The 23,326-nt window shown below is 41.5% G+C and overlaps 1 protein-coding gene across 1 annotated transcript; it reads left to right on the top strand.

Annotated features, from left to right (window-relative positions):
- The first annotated feature begins 8,250 nt into the window (after positions 1 to 8,250).
- On the top strand, positions 8,251 to 16,038 carry LOC113172081 (Krueppel-like factor 6). The gene is made up of 4 exons (XM_026374900.1): positions 8,251 to 8,562; positions 10,715 to 11,288; positions 12,348 to 12,471; positions 13,130 to 16,038. Exons 1-4 carry the CDS (start codon positions 8,461 to 8,463, stop codon positions 13,179 to 13,181), a joined length of 852 nt encoding a protein of 283 aa, XP_026230685.1. The 5' UTR covers positions 8,251 to 8,460; the 3' UTR covers positions 13,182 to 16,038.
- The last annotated feature ends 7,288 nt before the right edge of the window (positions 16,039 to 23,326 follow it).

Genomic DNA, 23,326 nt, shown 5'->3' with positions numbered 1-23,326 from the left:
TCAACACGCTCTATGTGCAGGTCTAATAATGGAGATGAGAAAGCAAATTGACCCTGCCTTTGAAAACTCTGGCTTTGCACTGTGGAGATGATGGCCGCTCAGCTTCATTGCAGCACATCGTACACTTAACTGGTGTGATTATGACTGGACACTGCTTAATATGCTGGCAGGAAGTAACTGAAAGGACAATGGAAGGTTTTTGACAGCATGTGAGAGCTGCAAAAAAATAAGCTCTAAAACCAGCAGCAATGTATCAGAGGGAATATTTTATTTGTTTTCAGCATCAATATGGGAAAAGTTTAACTGCTTCAGGTGAATCATTCAATAACACTGTGAAAAGTGTTCATTTTCCAACCAAGAACCCAAGTTACACCTCAGTAATAATTGTTGATAAGTTAGTGTTTTCATTTTGTGCGATCAATCACAGTCTGAGGTGTAAATGCATCGACTTACGTCTCACATATATCTCACTTTGGAGCAAAGCTGCTTTCTTATTCCACCAAGGATCAGCATTCAATTTATCTCTCTCCCTCGCTGCGATTCAACAGAGGTGATAAATCTCCAGAGCTAAAGCAAAGCTAAAGTTACTGACCTCAGCGCTCACTGATGATAACAGCTGTGCTCCCCTAAACTGAAATCGATACTTTATCTTTTACATTTTTTACATCTCACACATTTAGCTGGACGCAATTATGTGGAACGAATGGTTCACTGTCTCGTTCCAAGATGGTGAATTGTTCAATTTTACTTTATTGGGGTAATAAATTCTTCGGTTTCCATGGGTTCTGGGTTAATATCTAAAAACAAAAACACAACCCCATGCAAACAAGCAGAAAGCATTGGAAGATTCAATATAGCCAAAGAGACTTTCACTGCTGCTGTTTGGATCTTCACAGGGGTCAAACTGTGGTGCTGTGATGATTCTCTGTTCCCTGTAACCCTTTGGTCACCCTGCCACTCATATATCCTCAACAGCAGCAGAGTGTTCAGCGTGGGGATGCTTTTCCCAGTGGGCCAAACCAGAGAAATTCATATCGACACACTTCACGGTTTATTGGTCAAGGTAAAGTGGAAGCTTCTGTTTCCACAGAGCTACAAGTCATGAGATGAAGATGACTCATCGTCAGCTGTGACCAGGCACTAAACACTAAACACTACTCATTCTGGCCACTGTTGATTTCTTCGGTAAATGGCTCTTGGATTACAGGTTTACACACACTCTCACAAACACCTAGAGTGGAACAGAGCTTGAAAGGAACCCATGCATAGGTGAACAGGTAAACCTACCCTTCCACAGTAAATGCATGCGTGATTGCACACACCTGCTCTAGAATACCAGACATTAGCAGCTGCAGCACATATTTTCTCTGCTCATCCACAGTATAGAAACTGTACAGTGTAATCAGTACATAAACAGCCATCAACTGTATCAAAGGCTTATTCATTATTTGCAATGAGCCTGTGTCTTCACGTAGCCTCTTAGAATCCCAGCCTCTTTCACCAAGCCATTTTAGGACATGCACTGGAACTGAACCTATCAAGAGGTTACTCAGAGGAGCTGTATGAGCGAGCACAAATGTCCAAGACAGTCAGACCAGACATTAAACGGACATTACCCTACCAGCTCCATCAGTGCACAGTCCAAGTAATGTTCAATTGAGCCCATATACAGCAGGTAACAGTCTGGAGAAGTCACAGTGAGTTAATGGGCGTTCCCTTTCAGTCTACCCACCAGCACAACACTAGAAAATATGTGAAATATTTAACATTCTTTCTGGTTTTGTCTGGTTTTATGCCTTCAAGAAGACATGGTTACATAAATAGAGCATTGTTTCGAACCATGCCACTAGCTGTGCTTCATTGTGCTGTAAATACAAAACTAGGATTTCTGCAGTGTAGTTTTGGTGTCACGTTGTGCCCACAACGCTCTACCCACAGACCACCAGGCACAAACCAAACGGATTATTTCCCCAAGTGAGAACATGTCGGACGCAGAAAACCTCCTTTTTTGGTCCTACATTTGTAAAAAGTGAAAACAACTCTAGAACACACATTGTGGAGCCCAATTTCTTTTACTACATGTTGTTGGAAGTGGGATGCTACTGTATCAGTGCTAAAGATTCTGGCTATGACACCACATGGTAGCTGTGACAAAACTGTCTTGTACAAGTTGATTTCACCACTACACTGTAGACTGATGCAACCTAGCAGGTCACTTCATTGGCCAATCAGTATGTAAAAGCAGTTTTCCCTCATCAAAGTCAGAATGGGCACACAAATGAGCCACATTTAGGACCTGAGTACACATTTTACTGCTGCCCACCAATACCTTGTGGCTGCCTGGGGACACGTGGATCTTATTCTTTTGTTAAAAGCAGCTACTGGCTGTTTAAAAAGTCATAAGGGGTTGCCAGATGACATCATACTGCAATTAGCACATCAATACATTTGTTACACCACTTCTGTTTTTTCCCAAGCTTGTAGAAAGCGGAGTATAAAGCACTGGATCCAACAAAAAAGCTCACTCAGTATTAACTAAACTACTTAATCAAATGCTCTGAGACCAACTGGTCTCTGAGCTCTTTTTTTAACTTGTGCATCTTAAAGATTGGTGATAAACACACAATTCATTCCTCAAGGCCACCGAACACTGTTTCAATTTGCACCATTTACATTTACAAGTGAACTATTTTGCCAGGATAATTAAGTTATTCATAAGAAATCCATTTTGCTGTGTCAAAGTCTCCTTTAAAAGGAGGTAGTTTTTCCTTATTTTACTGACCTGAAACACATCAGTATTTTCATAAAAAGTGTTTCATGCTGTCACATCCTGCTTTTAAGAAATGATGTCACCAGCAACAAATTTACCAACACAGTGCAATACATCACTTAAAAGCATTCCATACGTACAGGCACTCACCCTCTCTGTACATTTATCTGTCTCTTACTGGATGTCATTCCTTAGATTGCTGTTTTAGTGCTCCACAATGCAATGTTCCAGAAAAAGGTTAACATGCTGGAGTCAGGTCATCCGAAGCTGCACTCAGATGACGTCTTCCTCAGATCAGATGAACTGCAGTCATGACTCATCTAATGTACAGCTGATAGATGTGGGAAATATGTTGAAATTGACCTGGCTTTGCGTTCATAGTTCTCTTTTGTGAAATCTACGTTCTTAGTGACCAAATTGTCACAAACACGCAAACATTACTATTACTACATATTATTACTTCTCTGCATGAATTTGTTTTAAATGTGAACCGATCTTCATCTAATTCAGGAGCATTAACAAATATAATGTGCCTAAAATAATAAAAGAAAATTCTGATATTTTATGTCTTTATTGAGAACAACCATAAAAACCTCATAGTGCAAGTGAAAAAAGTATGTGAACCCTTAGAATAATGAGCTCCAAACCTACTGGAATCTTGCCTTAATTGTTCACCCAGATCTTGTATTGATGATGGGACTGCACAAAGTCTTCTGCAGCCCATCCCAAACACTCTCAATGGTGTTAAATGGCTGGACTCTGTGGTGGCGAATCCATGTCTGAAAATGATGTGTCCTGCTCCCTGAACCACTCTTTCACAATTTGAGCCCAATGAATCCTGACATTGTCATCTCGGAATATGCCCATGCCATCAGGGAAGAAAAAATCCATTAATAGAATAACTAGTCACAAGTTGCTGAACCTGGACCTGACCAACTGCAGCAACCCCAGATCATAGCACTGCCCCCACAGGCTTGTACAGTAGGCACTAGACATGATGGGTGCATCACTTCACCCGCCTCTCTTCTTACCCTGATGCTCCATCACTCTGGAACAGGGTCAATCTGGACTCATCAGACCACATGACCTTCTTCCATTGGACAGTTTTAGTAGTTTCATCTCCTTAGATGTTGTCTTTGTTTGATTCATGCTAATAATTTGACCCTTGAAACCGATTAATATGACATGACAACAGAAAATGGTTGTTTAAGAAATGAGAAGTTACTCACTGCATCAGTTAGGGTTCAATAACTTGTTGCCAGCTGAAACATCATCATCCATGCAGTAATTATCCAATGGGAGGCTCGTACCTATTTGCTTAGTTAAATCAATGTGGTGACTTGTTTTTGGACAGTGTATAAGTAGATATAATATAAAGGAGCAGTCTTAGATGTTTACATCTACAATGCTGTAATGTCATGTACTGTATGGGATCTACTGCTAGACCACGTAAAGCAATAAAAATAAATAGCTGATCTCTTTCAAGATACTGGATTTAACCTAAACCTCTGTCACATTAAATATATAAATATACTTTGTAAAAATCAAAAGTCTTTATTTGTTTGTGCTTTGAACAGAGATTTCACTCAGGATCTGTGCAGATTTCTTTTACAGATATTACTCATCCAGTGAAAGTGAACTGCTTCCTCGTGTTCGGCTCTCGGCTTCATATCCACTCAGGTCATCCAATAAACTGTATCTGCACAGTTCTGTCGGGACTTTAAGAGCAGCAGTCGACGAAGGGCAGAACATGCCTCAATCAGTTTTCAAGCAGCATTCTTGTCATATTTATCTTCCAGTGACTGAGGTCTTATGATTCTGATTCATCTTCAGTACATCAAAACCCAAGACTACTCAGACATGTGATGTAATGAACCAATTACATTACCTCTGCTTGTTTTCTCTGCACAGTCGTATCCTGTTTACATACTGTACTTTTCTTCGCTCTGAATATCTTTGCATTTTGATTAGATTCAAGTGACAGGCAGTTGGGGTGAGCAACAGTGAATATGTTAGCAAAATCAACTCACAATCAACTCATACATCCAAATGCTAATCCAACCAAATGGCATACATTTGTGACAATAAATCAAAAACATAGACACAACATGCACAGCTTCCAAGGCATTGTCACTCGTTATATTGTGCTATCTGACATTTCTTTTTTAATGGCAGCAACTAAACTTTTCAGCCTAATTGCGACTGTTTTTCTAATCAGACACCAAACCCTGTTTGCAAATTAAGAACTGGCCATTATCTGCTGTGCACAGAATTTTAGGGCAGCTAATTAAAAGTGAGTGACCGTGTTTTGTCATGCTTTCCAAATGCAGCATTTTAAAGAGTGTGTGTGTGTGCGCGCGTGTGTGTGTTGGATGAAAAACAGCAACGGTTTGTTTTCTCTGCCTGATCCCTGACATTGTCTGTGGTTACGCTTTTACAAAAGTACTGACTCTGTGGCCTGTGTATGTCCTGTGCTGGCGGCGTAGGTGGTTTACAGATGTGGTATAAATATTTAAGTTGTGGCTGCTGCTGCTGCTGTGTCAGATTCACACCGTAGCATCTATTTCATGCAGAATCTTGAACTAAGCTAATCTTAGCCTCAATAAACAAAATTATATTAAATAATCTCTGAAGTCGATGTGCAGTAAATCTTGATCTTCCGGTGATGCTGTGTTATTACATGTTATTAAATACATGTTTCTGAGTTGGGCAAGTAACTGTTAAACACACATAATGGACAAGTCATCACACATGCAGTAAAACTACACAGAACCAGTACCTGACTAGTATAGAACAATGCTCCTCGTCTACATGCTGTTTATGCTCATTATTTTGTTGCTATGGATTCAGTCTGTCACAGACCAGCATCCCGTGTGCATCACCACCAACATCAGTCAGTGCTACATAGCAACTGCATCGGTTCTATACAGGCTTATGACTCATGCTATCTTTCCATCAGAGCATGATGACCTCAACTACCTCAAACATTAAAATGTGCATAGATTTAATTCAATGAGGCTGGTGCATGTATGCTAAATAAAGAGTGAACTGCTGTATGTTAATGAACAAAAGTGTCACTTTAGAAATGTATGGTGAGGAACAAGCTGCATTTTCTAAGTACCACTGGTAAAGAAACTCACTGACATGAGTTTCAAATCAGGAACTCATGTAAAAAAGCCGCTGTAGTAATGAAAATGAAAATCAGCCTGGATGTTTGTCAGCATATTGCATATAAATTAGACATTTATATAGAAAATTATGGAAAACAAAATCCCAATCCTAATCTTATACTGCATATAAATTCAAAGCAGAACTAGGTTTATGCAATTAAGTACACAGAACATCTACTTGGATGTCCCACACTGTTTTAAGTGTTAGCATTATACCTGCTATAAATACACACAAACACTGTAAAGACTAAACTGTTGGCACTACGCCACGTGCACATAGCGTGGGGAGGAGCAGAGGAGAAGCTTCACATACTTCTGATTGTGTGATTATCTATTTCTCCAGCCTTGTGCACATTAGTTGGTGTCAAATCAGTTACCACTGCATAACGAGAAGAAATCACTACTGCATGCAGATAAACTGTTTTTACAAACGGGAAATCAGTAATTATAATAACTCTCACATGACATACGCCGGTATCATGTCCCCATTAATTAATATATGCTAAAAATCAAACTACATACCATATGCCAGTGTGTTACAGAACGCTCATCACTCAATACGTCCACCTCCTCTTGGACTCTCTGTGTGTGAAGAGAAGTATTTACAGTAATTTAATTTAATACTGAAGGTACACAGACTACGTGCTTTGATATAAATACTCTGTTGTACTGCTACACTGCTTCTAAGGACAACAATGAATCATCGCCGCTGTAAGGAAGCATGACTCTTCCCTTCTGTTTTCTATCATGTGTGTCACAACAGAGATCAGTCCATGTGCACCAAGTCCCTAAACCCCGTGCACTCATGACAAAATGTGATGCTGCTGAGTGCTTCAAATATGCCCACAGCTGAGATCTCAACAAAAGGGACTCCGTTGTGGAGGCGCTCTACTGGGCTGATGGGTCAAACAATGCGGCTCTGTTCCAAATGTGTTGTTTGTCACATCGCCTGCCTTTAACTGATCAATGCTGCTGTTGTTCTGCTCGTCTTTAACTTTATCCCACATCTTAGGCTACTGGAAATGGAGGTATACTTAGATGTAGTGTTTGTTAGGCAGGGAAGCAGAAACTTAACCTCTCATTTAACAAAATAAAAGCTCTGTATTTTATTCTAAGAGTGGAATAATCAACCGTGAGATTTTTACAAAGCAGATTCATGTTACAAGAGCACGTCAAGGCTGTAAATCTCTTCTTATAGCAACATGTGGGCCATTTACCTACATCTACCTCATCAATATCCATGATTCTTTGATCACAGCAACACAAGAATAGTCTGTTTTAAATGGCTCTCAACCAGAAAGGCAGCATTTTTGGAAACGGGCCGCTGTGTCCTCATCACATGTCATTGTAGAATAGTGAGAGATAGATGAAGGATGTTGTATCAGCATGCACTGTGGGTGGCCCGCGCTTTTCTTTTCAACCTCTTCTTTCCTGCTTGTAAAGGAAACAAGTAACCGGGCAATGTGGTTTCATGATTGTCATCAAGAATAGTAAACACGCTCTGTTACTAGAGAAGTAGGCTCTGTTTTGCAGAAGGAGAGCCACAGGTGACTGAGATTCAAACTCACACACACAGAGTACATTATCTGAACCCCTGTCTCCAATGATGCGCCTCAAGCTGTGGACACTATAATGACCTGCACAGTATAATCGTCTTTATGCCAACTCTCTATAAGTTGATGGCGTATTAAACTGTCTATATGGTCACATAAAGACTCGTTGTGCTCCAGGAACTCTGGACAGCGATGGAAAGATTTATTTCACCAAGCACAGAAATCGTCACCAGTTCCGCTGAGTTGCAGGAGACTCAGACTGACTCTCAGCGGTTTGCGCTCAACAGACAACAGGGATTGTGAATCAGTTTCTCTTTCATTGCAGCCATCCACGCGTGGCGTTCACGATTCAAGTCACCAAGATAAAACAAGTCAGTGGTTTATATGTGATGGAATAAAAACAGTGACATGTGTCTGTTGAGGCACATTCAACCCGGGCGCATCTCGTGTCGCGGCTCCGGAGAAGCTGAGCTCCACATCAGACTCAGTAGAAAAACTGACTTCCTCATTTTCTTACGAGAGCAGTCTGGCTTATATAGCTCTCTAAAAATAGCGCTGATCTGGACCAATGGGAGCTGGAGAGGCTTCGAACCGCGCACCAACCACAACAGACAGAATGAATCAGCGCTGGCGCAGCATTGGCCAGAGGTGGTCTGGTAGGCGGGAGCTGCGCTGCTCACAGCCCATTGGCAGACGTGCAGAAACGTAATGTAATCACATGGGGGTGGGTTTGTCTGTAATTTTGAATCGGGGGGGAAGTTTACAGTTCGCTGACGGATTTTTGGAGAGTTCACTGTTGTGCGCTCTCGGTGCGTCACATGCTCTAAACCTCCACTGGAAGCGCACGACTCTCGGTTATTATACATGCAAATACAGCCAAGAGTCCAGCTCCTCTCTGAACACAGAAGAATCGTTTTGTCTACAAGCTTGAAATCGCTCCTACGTGTGGCTACATCTTCGGAGGGAAATGGATGTCATCCCTATGTGTAGTATCTTCCAGGAGCTCCAAATTGTGCACGACACTGGCTACTTTTCAGCGTTACCATCTCTGGAGGAGTACTGGCAGCAGGTAACAGTGCGGCGCCTCTACCTGTGTCCACAGCTTGACAGATCAGCGGGTCGGGGTTGGTCTGATTGTTTTACAGAAGTGGAAGTTCTGTGCGCTATTTCGTAAAAGTTGCAGTGCACTGACAGCTGCGTGTGGACGTGCATGTGTCAAAGTTGTTTACTCAACCCCACGTCTAGTTTAGCACAAGGTACTAAATGAATTTCCCTGTTAAAAGTCGACTTGCATGCGTTGACAGAGGAAGTGATGCAAGTTCCCTCAGTGACAGATCCCGATCATATCATGTTTATTCATATTTCTGTTCATTGTGCTTCAGTGTTGCTTGTGACGGGGACTTTTTTTTGTGGTTCATTACTTAACATTGATCCACTTTTCTTATTCTACTTTTGAACTGACGTGTAGTTGTCTCTGTTTTTGGATGTTGTAGTGCGGCTTCTTTCTTTTTTATAGGTCCACTACTTAAAATATTGCTGCAGGTATTTTCGGTTCATACTTGCAGGTTGTAAAACCACAAACATCGGTTTGTGATTAATTTAAAAATAAAACACTGTGTTGCAACTTTAGCAGACTGAATGAGGTGCCGTGCGTCTTTGCGCGGATCTCCTCCTCCCTCTCAGCTTGCTCTCGGTTGCTCTGTCACGCAAACACACACACACACACACACACACACACACGCACACACACACACGCACGAAAGAGAGAGAGAGAGAGTGACAGACAGATAGAAAGAAAGAGACTGATTTCTATTCCAGTTTGGCCCAGGAGCTCCCTGGATGACAGAACAGTGGAGTTTTAGACGTCGCACCGAGCGGGTCTTGTTCGGGTTGGACGTGAAATGAATTGGCGACATGCTTCACTCCTCTATCTCCCTGCATATCAGATATCTTCGGGCTTCGGGCCAAGTCGCCCTCTCAGGCATTTAAAACTCGCCTGGGATTCATGCAGCACTGCTGACGAGAAACATTTGCCTTGAATGCTTTCTCTCTCTCTCTCTCTCTCTCTCATTCCCAAGTTACTACGTTCCCACAATTTTCCTATTTTAGACGAAAAGTGCGTCTGTGAAGTTTTTTCATACCCTGTAATTTCCTATGATATAATTTCCTGTGGCTAAGTGGATCTTTGATATGTTTTCTTAACACGTTTTGCAATGTGACTGCAGTCATAATGTCGTTTAGTTCCTTACTGTTACTTGAATGTTCAGGTCTCTAACACTCATCATCATGTGGGTCTACACACTTCAGAAGTCTTCAGTGTTGTAGCTCTTCAGGATGAAAGTCCCTCTGAACTGTCAGTGGCCAAGGAGCCTTTTCCTCGTCACTGCTTTTTAAGTTTTTGAGATGACTGAAGAGTTCAAATAAAAAATAATAGGGGTTCTAAAAGGGTTTCTAAAAATTAGGAAATGGCCTCAGCATTTGTCACATATACAGCACATATGTGGCCTGTGCTCAGTGACTTGAGCGGGTTGAGGAAGTGCTCTCTCACTTCCTTTTCAAAGAAAATAAGCCCACAATCCACAGCGGCTCTTGCAGTATTCATGCCGGGCTTTTTATGGACCCCCGTGCACCAGACCCCCCTCCTCTCAGTCCCTGGTGTGCTATGTTATTTCTAGTGATGCCTCAGAATGCATTATTAAATTCACATTATGTTGAATAATTGAAGGATTTAAAAGATCTACAAGCACTTCCCTAACCCAATGGCGGGGGGGGGGGGCTCTGTAGCATATGTAAATTTCATGACAAGCCCTAACACACACCTCCACACACTCACGCACGCAAACGCAACTATGCATGCATCTCAGGCTAAAAGCATGAGGACTTGCACGCTGCCAAAAGGAAATGCTGTGCTTGTAATCTTCCCTGATACGGCCTTAGAGGGCACCCCGGGACGTGCTTGTCTATCCTTTGCATAAGACATTGTGTCTTGACTCATTCCTGCAGGCAGGAAGGAAGCGGAGCCAGTCATGTTGTGGTGTCACAGCGTTTCCCCTCATGCTGGTGCCGCTAAGAACGAACACAGTGTGTCGACGAGCACCAGAGTTTGTTTCCCATTAAAAACAAATGTCTTTTTTTGGTGTTTTGGGACTCTCCAGTTGGAGACGGGCCTCAGGCTCTGTGCACCCATGAACTCACTGCTATCTCGTCTTCCCTCCACACAGACATGCCTTGAGCTGGAGAGGTACCTCCAGAGTGAGCCCTATGTCTCAGCCACGGACCTCAAATTTGAGAACCAGGAGGACCTGTGGAGCAAGTTGATGCTCGCCTGTGGGGACAAGTCAAACGAGCCAGACCCAAAGATTCCCCACATCAAGGAGGAGGAAGACAATCAGCACCTTGATGCCGGCGGCTTCAATTCTGACGCCAGCAGCGAGGCCTCGGACAGCTCAGAGGAGCTCTCCCCTACCCTCGACTTCTCCTCCAGTTCTTTGACTGACATTCTGGGAGAGGGTGGAGAAGACCTGGGCTCTGCCATCATCAGCACGCCGCCATCCTCCCCTGAGCTGGGCAAGGAAGGCTCTGTAGCCCATGCATGGAGTGGGATTCAGACTGTGCTCCACTCGCCTGGGAAAATAAGGACTGGGGGCATAGAGAGGAATCCGGAGAGGTCAGGGCTGACCAGTGGGGAGGCGTCGCCTGATGGGAGGAGGCGAGTGCACAGGTGTCACTTCAACGGCTGCAGGAAGGTGTACACCAAGAGCTCGCACCTCAAAGCACACCAGCGCACGCACACAGGTAAAGACGACTGCCTCCCAGATGTTTTAATCGCTGACATGCAAATGTTCATGTAATGAGTGTGAACTCACTGAGGTGGAGGAGGAGGGATCCTGCTCTGCCAAGTCCAACATACTCAAATCATCAGAGTGAAAAGCTCCTGAAAGTGCAAGTTAAATGGACCCAGGTGTCGATTTTCAGCCCAAAGTGCTGAAAACACTCCCACATACTTTGAATAGTTTGTCAGGAGGAATGTCCTCAACTGTGACCTAATTCACACAGAGGAACGTGACTTCATGCAGACAGACACAAAGACAGAAAGGGGGAGGGATGTTCTTTTGGAGCTGAGCGACACCCGGAGCATATGGAGCCTGAAAACAAATCAATAGTTCTCAGATTTCACCATGGGAAAAGACCCAGTCTCACCCGTATGTAAGTCAAAAAACAAAAAAAATAATAATCTGGGAACCTGACATTTGCAGTGTTTTGTTTGGGGTCCAAATGTGAGCAGTTTCCCTTGTCACCTTTGACCTCTGCCAAGCTGTTTACAGCTGTGCTGCCCATTAGCAGAGGAAGTCACATTTCTAGCATTCCTCCCTGACCATGTTAGCCACATGCGTAATGGCCCATTAGGAACAGTCTTCATTTTTTTCCCTGCAGTTCTCCCCGATTACATAAGTCGTCTACTCAAGCAGTTCCTTAAAGCCTCATACCACAGCTCTCAAGACCCACAAGGCACAGGCTTGTTTTTCAGTCCACAGTCAATCCAATCTGCTTAGTACCTGCTGAGGCTGTGAAGTATTTTAAACACCACATATCTGAGAAATCACATTTTAAACATGGCATATATTCTGCTGTTTGTATTTATGGCTCAGGATTACTACATTCATGTATAATTATGAAGTTCTGTAGAAGTACGAAAAGAGGAACTCGTCACCAAGCCTGCAAAGTCATGAAGACAATTTTAGAAATCTACACTCTCAGATTGTGAAATAGATTTTGAAACTTTGATTAAAAAAAAACACCTTCTTCTTCTTCTCTGATAAATGTTAACCTGGTGATTCCTGGTAATTGTTGCAGGTGAGAAGCCCTACAGGTGTTCATGGGAGGGCTGTGAGTGGCGCTTTGCACGGAGTGATGAACTCACCAGACACTTCAGGAAGCACACTGGAGCCAAGCCATTCAAATGCAGTCACTGCGACAGGTGAGAGTGCCGGAAAATCCTCAAATGTTCATGTTGATTTCTTGCTACTCTTAGTAACTAACAAAAACCACGGAATTTCCCGTGAGCTAATTGGTTCATTAAAATCACACATTTGGAGGAAGGATGAATGAGAGTCGAGGATGTTCTGAGGAATGAGGTCGAGGTCAAGGGTCTGAATGAAAAGACAATTAAGAGTAAATGGATGAGCAAAGGGTCATTTGGTGATCGTTGGTGACTGGAGGCCAGAAAATGTCATGACAAGGATGGCATCATCTCTATGAGCCAGTGTCTCTGTCACCCCCCATGTATTGATGGATAACGGCATTAGACAAATAACAAAACCTCATGAGAGGGAGGAGTGGCCTTTCTCCATGAACCCAATGCCTCATAGAGTTTTATACAGACAAAACTGTGAGAGCAGTTCAGTTCAGGCTCCTAGTTGGAGACAAGACAGCATGACAGACACAATAGCTCATCATTTGGCAACAAGATAGGAGAAGCAACTGTAAATGCAACATCAGTCTCTTTTTCTACAGGGACATTTTTCCTAGAACAGATCTTAGAGCAGCAAATGGAAAAGTAGACGTTCAGACATGGGTGTTGGATGAAATTATCTTCAGTCCAACAGCTGAATCTTTTCTCTTTCTTCCGTTCTCAGGTGTTTCTCCCGTTCTGACCACCTGGCACTGCACATGAAGAGGCACATCTAAGATGGCCTCCATGTCGACAGCTCTGAGGGATGATTCTGGTTGATTGTCCTGACCTGTGGGGGATCAGCGAGGCCGGTGTGTCCTGGGAGCATTAACAGGAGCACCGCCGTGTTCCAGGCAGTGGAAAAACATGAAGCAACGCAGGCTATTATTTGCACCATACTTAGTGCCTCCAACACCTCGCTGTGGAGATTGCTCTTGGAAGGCTTTTTACGGAGGAGCGGGAGGGCGGGGACAGACTTAAGAAAAATTTAAAAGTGGGAAAAATCTGGTGTGTCTGGGAAGAGACTCTTCTGTATGGTGTTCAACGCTTTTTTTTTCCTGGAGGATTGTGGCACTCCTGCGGGTTGCCGTTCCTCCAATGACAGTGTGTTTGCCTGTGCGCATGGGGACTGTGAGTGCCTGCGACTGGATGCCTGTGCTGGCTTTATGGAGCGGATGGAGCTTGCACTGTGGAACTGCGAGTGAATGACATGGAAGGGGGGGGGATGTTGTGCGAGAGAGGTTCTTTCTGTGGCGTGGGGGGAGGGGGGTATCTGTTGTCTCACTGAGAATGAATGCAAGCAAAACCCGTTCTGTCTGTGCTGTTTAAGTCTGTTGACTGTGGAGGGGAGTAGGGGGGTTGTGTGACGGAGCTCATGTGTGGGAGAGCGCCCCCTTTGTGGCCGGAGGTGGAACTACAGCTCCCTGTTAAAAATCGGGAGGTCGTTTTGTTTAGTGCAGCTATTAAATGTGCAATGTATTACTTAGCCTGTCTCGAAACATACACGCTATAAAGCTCATTTTGTTGTCCACTGTGGAAACTCTGTAACTTTAAAAAAAAAATACAGTTGTTAACAAACAGTTATTGCCATTATAACAGAAGTTGCATGGGATCTGGGGATGTGTTGCTCACCTGTTGCTTATAGGACAACAAAATTCCATTCGAGAGCAGCTACCTTCATATTACTCTATATCATAGTATTGTATAAAACACATAAGGCAGTCATTTTGTTTCCTTTCTTAATTTTCTTGCTAAGTTGGGGATTCCACACTTGCTTCAAAACTGTCTCGATCATGGGATTTTCGTTTTCTTCTCTTTGGTTCTATCTGTAAATGCACTGTTGACCTTACTGATGCCTTATGTAAGTGGCCTTGTCCTGTTATATAGATCACTCTCACACCGACACAAACACACACCGACGGGGGTTGCGAATGCAGTAGTGCGTTATTGAATAGCTTTATATAGGCTCTGATACATACTGTCGCACCTTTGCCCTTTTGTCTTGCGACAGACTCCTAAACTCCTGAATAATAAATAAAAATAACTCTCAGCTTCATGATAACTGCCATTTTTGCATTTCTGTGCATTCTTTGTTGATATATCCAAATAAAATCAGAGATTTCTCCAAAAGGACGTGGGTCTGAGACAGAATTGTGGCACACTTGGAAGAGCAATTCAGTTTTGTAATGGTTTACTACTATGTAGTATAAGATTAAACTTCAAACGGACTGTAACTTAAAGTCAAAGGTACAGATTCTTGGAAACGTGTTCTCGTGAAGCGTGGCATGCTCAGCCAACAAGGCTGTGGAAAATTAAGATTTACTGCTAAAACAACATTTACATTGGGGACATTTATATCAGTTAATGTGTTAAAAGTGTAAAGTCTTTTTCTTTTTTTTAAGAAAGGATGTGTCCTTTTCGAGTGATGACAACATTCTCAATCATGAGTCTATTTTGATGTTGTATGTGTCATTAAGACGCGCCCTCAGGGTGAGTCAGTGTCTTTACTCAGTCCTGGTTTAAACAACCTGTGATCTGACTAAACAGTACCAAAACTGGTGAAACCAGTTCAGCTGAGCTGTGCTGCAGGTGTAGAAGTTTCTGTCTGTTTCTGCAGGTGACCTGAGATGAGACTAGGATCAGATGTATGTCTGTACAACTTCATTTTTTGCATGGTTTAACTTCAGTTACAGGACTTCAACACGCTCCTCTGTGGGTTGATGCATTTTTCTAATCACTCAGATTTGCTGAAATCTCTTTATTAATAAACTCCATCACCATTTTTCCTATTTCTAGAGAACATTTAGAAGCCACAATGTCAATGTTTTGTCAAAAGTGTTAGAGAAAGACCTTGTCTACTGTTTGAGAATGGCTGAGTTAAGGTCTGTCACTCAGTAGTCAACGTCACAGGCAACCCTGGTTATAATTCAACAACTTTGTAACGTGAACCTGGTCGACATTAAAGCAATGTTTCTTTTTACACTGAGAAATGTCAAGAAGATGCAAAGATTATGTACAATGTAAAGTAAGAGGAAGCTTCTATTTTGAAAGGGTATGGGACCAAACACAAGTGCAGTGTGTTGTTGTTTCTAAAGATGAACCAATAAATGCAGGAGGCTGAAGAATTATTGTAAAATAGGCACTCCATTCTTCTTCATCTGCTTCTGTGACATGTTTGTTTCTAACCAAGAAAGGTAGAGAAAATGTACATTTTTAAAAGGTATCAATACCTGTGGCCTATCATCTTTCAAGAAAAAAAAAACACTTTTCTTCAGACGTGAATTGTTCTGGACACTTGAAATGTCATTATCTGGCACTTTGCATTCTTGTGCCAGCTAAGTGTTGATTTTTAATTTTGTTTTTTTTCTGCCATGTGACTTTTTTTTTTTTTTTTCAACATATCAGACCTGCGAGTACCCCCTATCTTTAGCTAGAGAATCTTTATTGGATAAATACGGATAAAATATGAGGCTCTATTTTTGTTTGTTTTATGGCATAACAAGAATTTTTCATTTGAAATTGTTTTGTAAAATAGTTTCTGTATGAATGTATTTTTTAATGGAAAAGCGATAAAAAGAATTTATTGGATCTACATGTGGTTTCTGTTGTGTGTTTGTGGGACATTCAGGCGCTTCCCAAAGGAGAGACATAGAGGTCAAAGGTCATGATCAGCTACAGAATGGCACAATACCAGCAGACATTCACTGACTAGAATTAGCATTATAATTACTTCTTAAAACCTTGACATTAAAGTGCTATTTTCTATAATATATAATCTATTAAAGAGGAACATGCATCGATGTGGAGCTTATTTGAGCACTTATTTATAGTAAATACATATACCTGTCATTAACTTCCCAGTAGACAACATAAAGACAGTGTTTCACATGATAGAAGTGATACTTACTGTTAACAGTGTTGACCTTCAATGAGGGATTTTTACTGATTCTCTAAGGCTTATTGTTCTCCAGACATGTGAAAGTAAGACCAATGCTGTAATAAACTTGATTTATCCTTTAAATACCATCATCCAATGATCCAGAGTGTCCCTGTAGGAGTAGCTGGGATACTTACGGGGAGGGACAAATCTATTTATTCGTATATAGATGCACAATCAGACTGTTGGAATGGAAAGCTGGGTCATAAACAACATTTGGTAAAATGTACATTGTGAGGACAATCTGTTTCTCCTGCTCCAGCCAAGAGTGCAGAGTTTTCATCGTACTCTCCGAGAAAGTTATGCAAATTAAGTTGTGCCACAAACAAATCCCAGATAAGAGCTTCGTACACTACACATACAAATAGCCTCTTCATCTCCGATTGCAAGCACAAAGTGCTCCAGCTTTAACACTGCTCCACTGAGACAGTCACGCTCCGTGCCCGAAAGCCCCTAAATAATTCAAGTATCTTTCAGAAGATATATTTATTGGTATTTTAATTCAAATTTCCAGAAGTTAAAAAAAATGATGAATCAAGTAAAGAAAGGAAATAAGACTGTGAGAAATAGATTATATAAAGAACATGTTTTCAATCTCAGACCAGGAGGGCTGTTTTTTTTATGTCTTTTAAATAATCTCTTATATCCAGAAATTATTGAAACAAAATGAGTGTGATACAAAAAGAGTACATTTATTTAGTTTCACGTGCAAAAAGTGACTTTGAATGCAAATATATGTGAATCTTTCAGGATCGTTATCAAAGCACTGTAATTCCTCTGTAAATAGAAAATTAGAACAGGAGAGGCAAAGACCAAAAGGTCCACATCAACTCATCAACCACCTAGGAGTGGTCACGCAACCTGCATGGAGAGGTTATTTACACACCATGTTTCCACCCAGAGCTTACATAGCCTGTTGCTGCTGTATTGGGTGTGAGAATTCTCCGAAAACCTGAACATTTGCAAATCAAGTAGAAAGACAGGAATAGGAATGGTACTAGTGTTCTGTAACAGCTTGTTGTTGTCATTTCAGTAGTTTTAAAAGTGCTATTAAAATGCATGTCTTTTTCTATTTACATATATATGAGGACATGGAAAATAACAAGTTTATTTATGGTGCCATATGGGCGTTGCGTACATCTTGGCCTGAATGCCTTGTCAGAGCCTGCTCTCCATGCAGGCTGTGACAACATCTAGGTGGTTCATGTGGAACACCTTGTGTATTTGGTATAGGCGTTACAAATGCACATGAAGAAATACACCCCGCACCACCTAACAAGTGTTTATGTAGAAACATAATTAAGACTAATAGGAATAATTGCAGCTTATTTTTGTACAGTGCAGCTCTGACAAAGCTTTTAAAAGCCAGAGGAGTATTTCTAAATGTTGTGGCCACAGCTAAACACAGAATGCAGCACAAACAAAGGGCATGATTTACACCCACCTGTAAAAGTATCAGAGTGATAATGATATTTGAAACTAAATTAGCTACTTGAACACCTGCACGTATTTAATTAGGAATGACCAATTGGACATGTACTACAATATTTACTGAAATAATCACTAGAGAATAACTTTAATGATTGGGCTCCATGTAGCATGATTAAGTGGAAGTACATGAAAAAAGGTGATAGGAAAAGATTCTCTGGGGGTTTGATGGAAAATCTGAAGGTAGATGATGGAATGAGTCTGTTACATTTCCCAGAATAATGTGAATTCCTTGATGGTGGTGAAGAGATGGGCGGAAGGGTCCGAATGACACAATGACAACGTGTAGACGTGTAGCGCAGCAGCTGCTGCTTGTTCCATTCACTGTAGCATGTGTAGAAAGATAATTGGCCAGAGAAGATGAGACGGCATGAGAACAAAATGAAAGCGATGGAGGAGGTTATCGAGGGAAGACGTGTCAGAAATTCACCAACAGAAGAAAAACAAGACAGAACATAAGAATACGTTTTATACGTTTTATCACTAAACAGTCCATTTAAAAGATATTAAGCATTTAGAAAAAGTCAACTGGCCTTTTAAACAAGAAATAACTTCCAGCACCACAACAACTCTACTGCTTCAATAACTCAACTTCTCCACCACAAATAACAAATATTCTTTATAAATAAACTAAATTATTCTCCAAATTTGAAGCCTTCATGTAGTTTACAATCAGCAGACTTATTCAATACCATCTTAAAACACCCAGGTTGTACTGTACGTATCATCAGGGGGCAGGTCCAGTGGAATTCAAACCTTCTACTCTCTTCTTATTTTCTTCTTAAGTTATCTCCCTTCCTGCTGAACAGACTAAACAACCCTATAGACCATCTGTGCAATCAGCTTGTTATGACCCATCAATTTGGTTTGTTGTTAGGAGACCTATAGCAGCTCCACTGACGTGAAGGAAGCAAAAAAGGAAGTCTGATGAAGTTGGGGGGGGGGGTGGACGGATGGACCAACAAAACAAAACGTAATCTGCTGTTTGTTTCCCATTTGAACTGTGACTGTTCCATAACCTTAATGAATCTTTGTTACTGTAACCATGATGATGAAGGTCTAGTGAAGTAGCGGCTGCTAATCTACAGGGTTTATGTTGGAGAACTTGTCGGGTTGAAGCTCTGGAGAAGAGAATTCAATGAATGTATTCATATTCAGATTTATCAGTGAGGTGAATGAGAGCATTCAAGGTCGACCAGGAGAACAGGCTCTTCCCCACAGCAAGGTTTCATGCACAGGCACATATGTATAGACACCTACACCCACACCCACCCACACACATACACCCCTCCTCCTCTTCAGAGCTCATATGTCCTGTTGGCCCTTGGGGAGCTGCTTGATAATCCAAAAGGAAAGTGGAGTTCAACAAGCGTACATGGGGATGGTCTGTGAAGCCCCCCCCCCCCCCCCCCTACACTGACGTTCTCACTCTAACGCCTCTAAAGTCTCTTATTTTGCTCATGATATAATTACTAAAGAAGAAAAATGTGTTTAGCAACACCATTCTCTTCTAGGTGAAGTCACCAAATACGACTGACTGCTGAAACAGAAAGCAGTCAGTTCATCTAATGACGACATCCATCCTCCGGGATCCGAGTGCCAAAGCAGTTCTAAAGACCTAGACGCTACACTGAGTCTGAGGCTGTCCAGCAGGCATTTGAGTGACAGTGATGTGTGGGTGGAGGCCAGGTTGTGACTGAAATCACAATGACGCAACTCTAACTTTATCAACTTTCATTTTCATATTGTACTTACTGTATCTAGGATGCGTAGGCTGTGCATAATTTTGCATGACTCATACAAGCGTCTCCTTATCTGCCATCTCCACGGTTTAGACTTTGTGTTTCTGAAGACAACAACAGATTTGAACTGATTTGATTGTTGGTTGTCCACCGTTTATATTTCACCCCAACATATTTACACTTGGAGTACAGTATGTTGTCCAGTACTACACCGTTAAGTTAAAATACATATTGGTTGGATGTAAAAATGCTGAGGGTTCATTCTTCCTCTATATAGCTTTTCCAAATGCTGTGTACACAGACGGTGTTCAGGAGGTCTGGAGGTTTGAGGGGGCTGTAAATCTGGCTAGACTTTGGGGACAGCGCCTGATGGATGGCCATTCCTCAGCCTTCCTCCCCCTCTGAACACCCACTCATTCTCCCATTCCTCTGCTCTCTCCTCCCCTATTTGATGAACAAGCTCATTACTATGGCATACTGATAAAAGTAGGCCATTATCTTCCCACAGTGCACTTTGAACTCTGACAGAGAAATCTACTCATTGTCTCTTAGTTCTGGTTATTTAATGCAGTCACGGCACGGCGGAGTAGGTGGCTGTCTGCCAGACTTGTCAGTGTCCTCATCTAAATACTGCTGAGGCCACATTCGCAGAATTCTAGCTCGCCAGTGAACCGAGTCTATCTCTATTTCTGTCCTGTGGTGACGCTGTTCTCAACAGAGGGGAAGTTTGTCCTCTTTGCTGGGTTTCAGGAAGACCAGCAGTAAATTCTAATTTCAGAGATGATACTGTTCTTTTATTTAAGCATGATGTGGTCATGTTCCCTGTTTACTCATCTGTTGGTCAACACCTTCCCCTCCCCTTACTTGGAAGGCTTTTTATTGCTACTACAGGAAGTGTTGAGTTTCATTATGAAAGCACCTACAAGTGAAAGTAAGGGAATCCGTGAATGAGAACAATACGTCACTGTAAAAGAGAAAGTAATAGAAGAGAAACAGAGAGTGGAGAGGAACAGCTGAATTAATGCAGAACTGACCCTGTTGGCCAGTGTTGGACAGGAAATTATTTTTGCCTTAACTTATTAGTGTGTTCATTTATACAAACACAGCATGTTGAGAGAGATTTAATCATTTCATCAAACCTCACATACATCGACTTTTCTTGGCAACTACTGCACGTACTATAGAGTAGTTTTATATTTTCACAGCGACCCAATTATATTAGATCTTGTGACTTGTGTTTGTCACAGTAAGAACGTATTGAACGTATGTATTAGTTTTACAGGACACTCACATGCTACATTTCACAGCAGTATACAAATGACATTCTCTAGAGTATAATTAAATCCTGCTTTGGGGTTAAGTTAAAGTAACGTGTGTAACTTAAACACACTCAAACAGTTTTATGAAGTTGTTGTTTTACACAGATTGTGATACTTGCTAATTATTATTTGTTTGTTTTTCTTAGTTTGAATCATGCATCAAATTAAAAACTACAAATACATCATTGCAGCATGACGAACCAGCGTTACACACCCGTCTTGTTGAATCACTAACCAGACACATGGATTACTACGAAACTGCAAGGGTGCTTTTTTGATTTGTCATTAACCATTTACATTATGCTATGATAATGTTGATGTGTAATTGTTTTATTATGTGTATTGATGTAAACAGTATAAGATTCATTTTAAAAATGCTTTTGACTCATCTAAAGATAATGGATTCTTAAACTGCACAAACTTTTTCAAAGTCCTTTTACATGTCAGATATGAATCTTCTCTGACTCTTAGACATTTTAAATCTTGCACAGTTTGTTGTTTGTCTCCATTCACTGAAACATCAGGTGGATCTCGCCCTCAGACTGAGCCAGTCAGCAAGTTTAGACCCGGCTGCAGAGAATTTCAGTGCAGTCTTTACTGACAAAGTGACCTTGTTGACAGTCAAGTTTTTCCAAACATCACCGGTATAAATCAGGCTGAATGTCAGCTGACAACCCAGAGCTGCAACATGTTTGACTACAAATAAAATGAAGCACAGAACGAAGATGAGATGAGATTTACTCATAAAAATAAGGCAGTAAGGAATTTATGTTGGAGGAAACTCGGTGGGTTTTTTATGACTGTTTGTGTGCAAGACGTGGCAACAATCTCACAATGTGAAATTATAGCACAGTAAGAAACCTCATGAAACAGCTTTAGTGGAATTTTCAACGAAGAACTTTTTTATAAAGTGTAAAACTTGCTTCAATTATTTTTGTCAATGTACTTTTCAAAATAAAAGTGTTTTCAATGTCGAATTAACTGATGAGCTTTGCTATGAAACAAGAATAAAAAATAATAATAATAATTATTAACAACACTGCCCACAGAACATGAACTTTCCTGATGATCCAAACACAGAAATGTTTTAGGACTGCGGTAACAACCTGACTGTACCGATTTTCTGTTAAACGATGTTCAGAGTATTTTGGCAACACAGTGCGTCCCTGAAGCCAGAGCAGCTGTTTGATCCACATTTGGCAGCAGGGTCCTTAAAGTAGTGAGTGAGTATCAATGAAGTGATTGTACATGTTTAGTTTTCAGCACTTTCACTTATCAAGGAAACATACTTTTGGTTTTGGTCTGAGAAACGACAAAAATAAAATAAAATCAGAGGCTTTTCAACCAGATAAAAGACGGGTCAGAGAGGGAAAAGCCAAAAAAACAAACAAACTTCTAAAATATATTAGAGTTTTACTCACTGAATATGAGCTTCTGTTGCTACTGGAGGTTATTGATGATCAACAGTTTCTCTATGGGAGTATGGGAAGTTTTTTTATACCAAGTAAAGCACAAATACACCTAAGTAAGTTGTACTAACACAGCTCAGTGAGTCATTTACACTTGAGGCCAGTTCATGCTTTCTACATCAGAGTTCCTAAGCATGTTTTTGTAGCGCACGTTGCAAAGCGTACGTATGGATGTACAGTACTTGTCCGTCTGAGGGCAAAAACCACAAATTTACCATAAGCTCCTTGAAGGATAAGTTGTGGTTTATGCTTATGTGGATCCCATCCACTGCAGAAGTGACACTCTGGTGACTGAGTCCTTCGCGCTCAGCTCAGGTGAAACTCAGTTCACCTTTTGAATGTAGAAAAATTGAAAACGCAACACCCCATGAGTCTTCATCAAGGTCGCAGCAACTTTCGTCTGCTCTTATAATCCATAAACACATCCCATACCACCGCCTCCACCCCTTCCCCCCCAAAAAAAGCACACACATAAAGGAAAAACGTACTCGCACACACCTCGCACCTCTTTCCCTGAAGGTTTGCAGAGCCCTGTTTGAATTCACCTATCACCATGACAACTACTCTCTCTTTACCGACTGTGCCCGTGGGAGGTTTTCGCCCAGCCTTTTCTAATTTCACACTGTGTGGATATCTCCATTCAGTAATTACAATCCCATCCATTCTCATTTTCCCTGTCCAGACAATGTGCCCTGGATATACACAAAAAAATCTCTTGCCTCCACACACACACAAAGTATACGCACCCCCTGTGTTCACGGACACACACAGAGAGATAGAGGGAGAGAGACAGATGTGAACTGTCACAACTACAAATTCATCTCCAAAGTTCAAACTGACTCTCAAAATCCAATTAAAAGCCAACTTCCAGCCTGTAAAGTTGGGTCGTACAGACGCGACAACAAATAACCAAGAACAGATACAAGT

Source organism: Anabas testudineus, chromosome 17 (genome assembly GCF_900324465.2).
Source record: "Anabas testudineus chromosome 17, fAnaTes1.2, whole genome shotgun sequence".
Classification (NCBI taxonomy): Eukaryota; Metazoa; Chordata; class Actinopteri; order Anabantiformes; family Anabantidae; genus Anabas; species Anabas testudineus.
Note: the sequence above shows the minus strand (reverse complement) of the source record. Positions and strands in the feature narration are given on the sequence as shown.